This window comes from Notolepis coatsorum, assembly GCF_963971535.1.
Source record: "Notolepis coatsorum genome assembly, chromosome: 11".
Lineage (NCBI taxonomy): Eukaryota > Metazoa > Chordata > Actinopteri > Aulopiformes > Paralepididae > Notolepis > Notolepis coatsorum.
The window spans coordinates 120,982,024-120,991,083 of record NC_140175.1 but is presented as its reverse complement, the minus strand read 5'-3'; the positions used below and the strand labels follow the sequence as shown (position 1 = coordinate 120,991,083).

General features: G+C 44.2%; 1 protein-coding gene across 1 annotated transcript; it reads right to left on the bottom strand.

Annotated features, from left to right (window-relative positions):
• Positions 1–7,753: 7,753 nt before the first annotated feature.
• On the bottom strand, positions 7,754–8,626 carry LOC311237260 (spindlin-1-like; the record flags this gene model as incomplete). Its single annotated transcript, XM_084325066.1, has 1 exon — positions 7,754–8,626. The coding sequence occupies one exon, from the start codon at positions 8,624–8,626 to the stop codon at positions 7,754–7,756; it is 873 nt and encodes a 290-aa protein (XP_084181192.1).
• Between the last annotated feature and the right edge of the window lie 434 nt (positions 8,627–9,060).

Sequence of the window (9,060 nt, the reverse complement as noted above, 5' to 3'; positions counted from 1 at the left end):
GATAAAAGCGTCAGCTAAATGACTAAATGTAATTGTAATGTAAACAACCTTGCCCCTCCCTACCTGTCCGACCTCCTCCACCGTCACACGCCCACCCGTCACCTTAGGTCTGCAGATGCCAACCTCCTAACACCTCCCACGACCAGGCTCCGGACCTGGGGCGACAGGGCCTTTGCTGCTGCTGCCCCCTCCCTCCGGAATGCCCTCCCCAGCCATATCCGTGATGCAAACACCCTGACATCTTTTAAATCAGCCCTCAAAACTCACCTTTTCAATCTTGCTTTTGACCTCTAATTCTGTCGGTTTTATTTTATTTTGTCATGTATTATTTTTGTACTGTTTTTGTTCTGCCATAGTTTTGTCTCTCCTACCCATGTAAAGCGTCTTTGAGCACCTGGAAAAGCGCTATATAAGATAGATGTATTATTATTATTATTATTATTATTATTATTATTATTATTATTATTATTATTATTATTATTATTATTATTATTATTATTATTATTATTATTATTATTATTATTATTATTATTATTATTATTATTATTATTATTATTATTATTATTAATGTTGCAGTCTCTGGCCAGAGGTCCCACCTCTTCTCTGCCAGATGGATCGACTGCAGAGAAACATGCAGCAGCTCCACAAACTTCAACACAATATCTTGGAGTGTGTGGGCGTGCTAGGCGCAAGTTGGTTGCCTGAAGTAATGAAGCGGCCCGGCGGCTTCAATACTTCAGGCAACCAACTTGCGTTCAGCGTTTCTCTGATTGGCCACGACCATGCCATGTGACCGCGGCAGAGCGAGAGAGCGGCAGTGCGGAAATAGGCTGCATTCTATTGCCATGCTCTGCGACAAACTCTAACCTTAACCAACTCCGAAAGAATGCCTAAACTTAACCCTAACCTTAACCAACTCCGAAAGAATGCCTAAACTTAACCCTAACCTTAACCAACTCCGAAAGAATGCCTAAACTTAACCCTAACCTTAACCAACTCCGAAAGAATGCCTAAACTTAACCGGCGAAAGAAAGACGTTTATATAGAGAGGCGATAAATTAATTAAACAATTGAAGTGATTCGAACTGGACCGCAGGCTCCACAGCAAGGCGGCGGACGAGTTGAGCTAACCGTCGATGTTAAAACAGGGGGGATTGCGTGCGGCAACCTGCGCGCCGCTGCCGCTGCCGCTCTGCCGCTGCCGCTCTGCCGCTGCCGCTCTGCCGCTGCTGCCTGCCGCTGCGCTCTGGCGCTGCCGCGTCGCCGCGGGGGCGTGCTAGGCGCAAGTTGGTTGCCTGAAGTAATGAAGCGGCCCGGCGTTGTCCCCCAGAAGAAAATCGTTGAGATTTTAATATGTAAACGAAGCACTCAATAAAAAAAGAAAGGGCAAAGACAACCTGTATCTGGGTCTGACAGCACTACGATTACATTTTCATATCATAATATCATAACACAGAGGCTGAGACTCACTTTTTTTTTGCTGCCGGTAGAACATCGCCGTACGAATTGGAAGAGCCGTTGCGTGTCGCGCTAACCCTTCCAGAAGTGTTGTGTATTTATCTAAATGAAACATGAAATATAGCAACTAGAACTGTACAAAATGATAAGACAAAATGCTGATTTGACAGAAGGGCCATTTGAAAACCCCATGTTAGTTATCTCTGTGGCACTAGGCCTAAAGACAGGAGGATTGAGAGGACATCGGCTCGCCCCTCACCCAGCCATCTGGCAGGAAGCGAGGTTTGTTTATAGTAAGTGGTAAGAGATAAAAGAGGAACTAATTATCTTAGAACAGGAAGACCAACTGAAAATAACAGTTGGGGTCAAAAGGGTTTATTGACACCAAGCTAAGCAATTTCAGGTTACAAAACGGCAGCTGCTCACTAAGGTCCAGAGGTCAGAGAGATGACACCAGACTATTTGGAAATCTCCCCTTACACAGTAGAATGCCACCAGTTATACATTAACTATAGAATAGTTAGACTAGACAGGTTTTTTAGACCTTAAAGGAAATAGATAAAACTAAGGGTTTTGTCAGCGAGATTAGGTAGATGGCTTTAGAAAACAGTGCAATCAATAATGTACTAAAAAGGAGCTGTCATACAAAATTACATTAGATAATAGGTTTAGCAAGCCAGAAAAGTTGACAATAAGTGAACCAAATAGAAAGACATCGTTTATTAATTAATGTTAATACTGAACAAAATACTTAGTGATCAAACTACAAAACTAGATTACAGATTACTTTAGAATAGGAAATACCCCCCGTAGGATGAAACAATCAAATAAAGTTCGATTTCATAAGTAACATGGACATAACTCGTAAAACTATTAGGATAACGGAAGTCACAATAAAGAATAAAATCTCTTAATGCTACAAGATAAAACTATACAGTATTGGTCAATGGTTAATCAAGGACAAAGTATTCTATTGAAGGACGTATATGCTATTATCTGTGCATCGAGAGCCAGTCGGTGTCTCCCCAATGTAGACTGTGTAAACATTGTGTCACAAGAACATGAGGACGTGTCACTCATTGAAAGGATCCCCTAATAAGGAAATGTAATAAGAAATGGCTAACAGCCAGGCGGATTCTACTGTGAAAACGTTGTGTCAGCAGACCAAGGCTGACGTGTCACTCAGCGAGGAGATCCTTTGGCCAATGGAGAAGCCCGAGCCCTGGAAGACACGTCTCCGGGGGCGTTTGGGGGAAATTCCTTCTTCTTCCCTTTTTAAGCAGGGCTGATGGAGATGGACGGGAGCGAGACGCACACAGGCGGAGAGAAGGATCCTGGAGAGAGACTGAGACACAGACCTGGAGCTGGAGCGAGACAAACAGACCTGGAGACCTGGACAGAAGGAGAGCGCTGGAGACTCACCACCCCAGAGACTCGAGAGCCGAGCCGGACACCCACAGAGCCACGGAGACAGACGATGACAGAAGATCGCTTCGCAGCAGGAGATCCTGCCACGGAGAGAGACGAAATCAAGCGCTCCTTGCTTGAGCGCTAAGACACACGGGGACCCAAGGTTGCCCTGGCGACCACCAACCACAAGAGAAGCCGCGTGTTGTCATGGGAACCCGAGAGACAACACCACCACCTGAGAAGAAAGCTCTGATCGGCCACCGCTGATCAGATCATGGACAAAACTGCCACATCAAAGAGACGATTAGATTACAGTAAAGATCTTGTACTGGTTTGATTCATAGCTGTGGTTTATTTAGAAATGGAAATAAACACACCAGTTTGTTTTATTCAGACCACCTCGTCAGCTTCTTTCCTTAAATAGAACCGAACATCTGAAATACCAAACAATGCAGAGGAGAAGGGTAAAAGACTATACGATCACAGAACTTAGATATAGATATAAATTAAGCAAAAGATACTTCAATTTTGTGCCCAGACCCGTGCTGCATTCGACCAAAACCGGTTGAAGACGACGAAAAGCTACTTCTGGGAAATGGACCGAGAGATTCTCGCCCTCATCGAAGCCCTCTACGACTGAATAATCTTCACCGCTTCAGCCGAGGACAGCGAGTTTGAAGGTAAGTAATGATGGTGCGTTTAAAATTGGTAGTGGTCGAGCAGTCTCAAATTGGGGTGTTGCTATAGGTAAAAGTGAATGATGTAATGGACCAGGAATATGTTGGTGTCGGAAGAGCACCGGAGACCAGGGTTCACAACCTGTCTCTGGTCTCAGCCGCACACCAGCGCTGCACTTAGATAGGTTAGGGGATAGAGGAGGTTCGGTTAGAATGCCTAAAGATTGGTACAATGCCAGAGGTAGGACTAGTCTAGGTAGGATCGATACTAATGTGATGAAGAAAAGGGGCGCGATCCGAGTGAACGGTACGATAGTGAGGAAAAAAGGGGAAGTGTTTATAAGCCACTGTGGAGCTATAAATAAGGAATTGTTCAGGGAAACAATTGAAGGTCTGGGGATAAGTGACGTTTTTGGTTGATGAACGGGTTAAATGAAGCGCTGTTCGGAGGAACAAGAGTACCATTGTGGATTTCAAGCCCTTCATCAAACAGTAGTGTGACTACCAGTAAAGAGAGGATATAGAGGTCTGTATTTAGTTCAGATCGCGCCGACCAGGAGGGTATTTTCACGCCAGTCCGCTTAGCAAAGCTTCTCTTTTAGACTCGGCGCGCAAGGCAGACGAACGTTGGAAGACGTTCCACGCGAATCTGTCTAGGACGTGATCCGACATCATCTGCTTAAGATTCACCTTTTGATTGAATCTAAGAAGGTATCGACTCGTGGAGGAGAGAGAATCGGAGAAGTGGGGTTTGTGGTCAGAACGGTGAGGATTGGCGAGGCAGACCACCACTTAATGCCGACAAGTGGCCTGCAAAGACTCTCCACAGAGTGACGATATGAAGATGGAAAGAGAGGTGGGGTATAGCGGGGTGAAAATATGTGATCTTGGAAAATAGAGCACTTTGAAGGAAGGAGCTGCGCTTGTGATTAGAGCATAGGAGAGAATTGTGTGAAATGGGCGAGGTAGGAAATGCGCTTAGAATGGATGTGGCCAATTGTATGGTATGCTTATAAATAGGACAATGTTTTGCTGAGTATATATGTTGGGATGGATGTATATTAGAAGCTATGAGTGAATGCCAATGTATTTTTTGTATTATTATGGAACACTGGTGACCAGAGCGGCAGCGGAGAAACCATAACACTGTCCGGGACGGGTGTAATGGAAAAATATCTATGATAACAAGAGAGCTGTTGAAATAAAGATGAAAACTGCAAAACAAATACGTTCGTTCGTTTAATTTGGGCAGTCACACATGACTGGACACATACTGACAGTAAGCAATACAAGATGCCAACATGTGCCCTGATAGATGGAATTCAGGAAGATTATATAGCCCTCCCCGTCAGTGTGTGTGTGTGTGTTATGCTTACACGTGCATGTGTGTGCCTGTGTATGTATGTGCGTGTGTGTACGGCTATGTGTGTGTGCTTACCTATGCGTGGGCGTGTGTGTGTGTGTGTGTTTTCAAGAAGTGAGGTGTTGCATTGTCTTGCAACATCACTTGACCTGTGAACTTGAGACAGTTGACATGCCATAAAACACTTGTAGTCAGTTAGTTTCATAGAGGAAGTCCCTGTTTGCCAGAGATCGCATAAGGGGTAAATTGTCGTGCACATGCATGTGTGTGCATGTGTGTGCGTGTCTATGTGTGTGTGTGTCTATGTGTGCGTGTCTATGTGTGTGTGTCTATGTGTGTGTGTCTATGTGTGTGTGTGTCTATGTGTGTGTGTTTTCAGGAAGTGAAAGGTGGCCCAAATGTGAAAGCTATGCTGCCTGGCAGAGATTGTAAGAAGGTCAAGTCTGCCTTGTGTTGTAATGTGAGTCCACAGAAGGGTCAATTGTCTCCTTTGTGTCGCAATGTGTCATCAGTTTGAAACTCTTGGGACATATATCAGGCCTTTGGAAACAAAAGGTGATTATGTGTTTAACATGTGAATATAAAACAGACCTTGGTCACAGATATTACAATGGGCCATGCGGTCATTATGGACACAGTATTTAGTTGTATATCAAAGGCTTATCTCATTTGAGGTGTCATACGAATTGTAAACATATAGGTCCCAGATGTGGTACATGGTCAAAGGATGTAACGAAGTCAGACCCTGTGGTCGTGTCGAGGTCACATGATAAAACAGGACGTCAAGATGTCACGAAGGCAGACACAGTATTGTTTGCTTAAGGCCAATGTATTCTATAGGTGTATATAGCAAGCATATTAATTGATATGCGATCACAATTATTCCACTACAATTTCACCCTTTTGATCGCAATATGAATTAATATGCCAAGAACACAACATCGAATCTGAGTGAGTATAGCAGCGAAAAAAAAAAAATCAAAATTCAAAATAAAGATTAATCAACTACAGCATATAAAGACAAATGCAATCAAACATAGTCCAATATCTAAAGATAAAGCGTATCAAACACGGTCCGTAAAAATGAGGTAAGTATGAGGTAGAATGTTGTGGCAGGGAAATAGCTAGTAAAATACAAAAAAAATAACACCATAGGCATACAGAAATAAAAGAACATCTCAGATAAAACAGTTCGTAGAACAAAAGGTCTCTACAAATCGCATCGACTCCAAACATTGCCTCTAAACAGAAATTAGCAGTCACACAGAACTGTAAGAGGTAATTAAAGTAAAAGGCAAATGGGGCATGCGAGGTCTGAGGATCTAAAGATAAACAATAAGGAAAAGTTATTCATATCAAATTTAATAGGTAAGTGGCGTAAAAGTTGTTCATATCAAATCTAATAGGTAAGTGGAGTAAAAGTTATTCATATCAAATGTAATAGGTAAGTGGAGTAAAATAATAATCAAAGTTGATAGGTAAGTGGAGTAAAATAATAATCAAAGTTAATAGGTAAGTGGAGTAAAATAATAATCAAAGTTAATAGGTAAGTGGAGTAAAATAATAATCAAAGTTAATAGGTAAGTGGAGTAAAATAATAATCAAATTTAATCAAAATAAAAGGCAAATGTTTATCTGAAACAAAGCTAAATTTCACCAAATTCAAATGGGAATCAAAAACATGACAACTAAGGCACGGTCCGAATGCATATTGTATGACAATTACTTCACCCTTTTTATAAGTGGCTTAGCAACCAAGCAATTCTCTGTATATAAAAAAATAACAATGCGAAACGGACAATTAAAAGCGGCGTCAAACTAATTTGAAATAGAATATACATCGTTTAAAAAAAAAAAAACTCTGCGGTAGTAAATCAGCAATGACAGTTGTGTGTAACAGGAGCCGCGGTCGTCCACTTCGTCCTTGCATGTGTCCTCTGAATGGGTAGGCGAGAGAGAGAAAAGAGATATAGAGAAAACACGGGCGAAGTGTCCAGGCTCCGTAGCAGCGTTCAGAGAGTGAGCCAATTGTTCAACGCGCGTTATCAGAGAAAATTGTTCAGTGTTTGTTTAGAGAGAGAGAGAGAGAGAGAGAGAGAGAGAGTGGGGGGGGCACAACAATCAGCGGGGGATGTCCGCCTGGGTCGGGGCGGGGTGTGCGTGTGTGTCTATAGGACACAGAGGGGGGGTGTCAGCGTGTTGAGGGGGATGTGTGCCAGTGTGCCAGTAGGTCTGTTTCTCTCGTCTCACGCCGGACAGGTTTGCAGCCCCCGGTCGTGGTCACTGTCTGTGTTGCCGGCCCCTCGTCCACATGGGTCCAGGAAAAACCTCTGGCCGGGTGGGATTGGAGTGGGGAAAGCTATGGTCACCCCTGATAAACGGTCAAAATGTCAGTTTGCATATAGCTTCAATAACATATATATATATATGGGTGTTGGTAAATAAAACTCAAAGGATATGTTTCAGAACAAAATATTTAAACCATTTTTAGATTGTATAGTGATTTTGTAAAGGAAACTATAGTGATTGTATAACTATTCCGTAAGACATTTTCAAACTATGTCATGTAACAAACAATAATTATATCTTGCATAGCGTCGGTCAGCCGGTGTCGATTTACTACTGTATCAGGCGCTTTTGTTGTTTTAGAGGCTATAACCATTTAACAAGCTGTTCTCTACTTCAGCCGGACGTGTGTGTGTGTGCTTTACTTCCCTGTGTGGATGGAGGCCGGATCTCGGTGCGTCTGTCCCATCCATCCCTCGGACCCCCACTCCGGCATGGCAAGCGAAATGTTCTGTTGTCCCCACGAAATCCACCCTTGGCAGGCCACAGTCTTTGGTTATCAAATCTTTGTTTTCTGGGAGCCTCGCCGTCTTTTCCTTGTGGGTACTCTCGGTTGTGGTGGAGAATCTTCATCTTTTCTTTTCTCGTCTGGACTGCGTGGGAGAGTGTTTTCCTCATCAGGCAGGAATGTCACCCGTGGGGTTATGTCACCAGGAGCGGGGTTGGGTACTAGTTCGTAGACGTAAATGTGGAAGTCGTCGTCGTATTTGATGTAATACACGTCGGGCGTGGCGGGGACCTGACAGATCACCCGGCCGGTTCTCTGTTGGCCCTCGTCTGTGGTATACTGCACTCGTTTCGCCACCAGACTCGTTGTCTCCTCGTCCGTCTTCCTGTTCCCCGGCATCAAGTGCTTGATCTCTGACTCGGGCAGGATGTGGAGGTCTCCGTCCCTGTAGTCATCCCAGAGTTCAAACATATAGAGCACGGGGTCGTTCTTGTAGGTGATGTAATAGCAGTGCGTCATGACGGGGGCACGGGACAGGACCATACCCCTCCACGCGTTCTTTTCCCCGTCCTCCTCCTCAAAGAAGTGTTCTACGGCCTGCCCCACCAGTTCCTCTGCGCCGGGGGGTGCCTTGATCTTATTGTTCACGACTTTCTCTGCCAACACCCGCAGGTCGGACACGCGCTTGTCTTTGAACAGTTCGATGCCACAGACGCAGTCGAGGTTGTCGTACTTAATAATGTAGAGGCAACTGTTGTCCATAGTGTAGTGTTCCAGGACCGCGCCCGTCCACCTGGTCACCCTGCCCTTCTCACGCCACATGTGGTCGATCCTCAGGCCCAGCATGTTATCGGGGTCGGGGGCTGGGGTGATGAGGGTCGAGGGCCTCAGCTCCTTGCTGCTGCGTTTCTTGCACCGTGTCATCGGAATGCAGGCCAGGTTGTGAGGGTCGAGTTAGGGAGGACAAGGCGCCGAGACCCGGCTCCGCTAAAGGCAGTGAGAGAGAGAAAAGTACAGGGATTTGAATGTACCGTCGGCTGTTAATTCTAATTTATTTCTTCAGGATTGATAGGGCAACCAGTGTCATGTCACATGAGAGTCTAATGGTTTCAATTCCGGAATTTGTCCCAAAACAGTGGTGTACGTATCCTAGTTTTTTGTTAGCATTTATAAAATCTCTTAATGATTTCCATTCATCACGTTTTACTGTTCTATCTGTGATGGCTTTGACTGCCAATTCTGACATAATTACGTGTTCTTTATACCAAGCGCCTTGTCTGATATGTGGATGTTGAAAACGGAGTGTTAAAACGTAGTGTCTGTCACTTTGACAATGATGTATATCTGTTTTAGTAGGC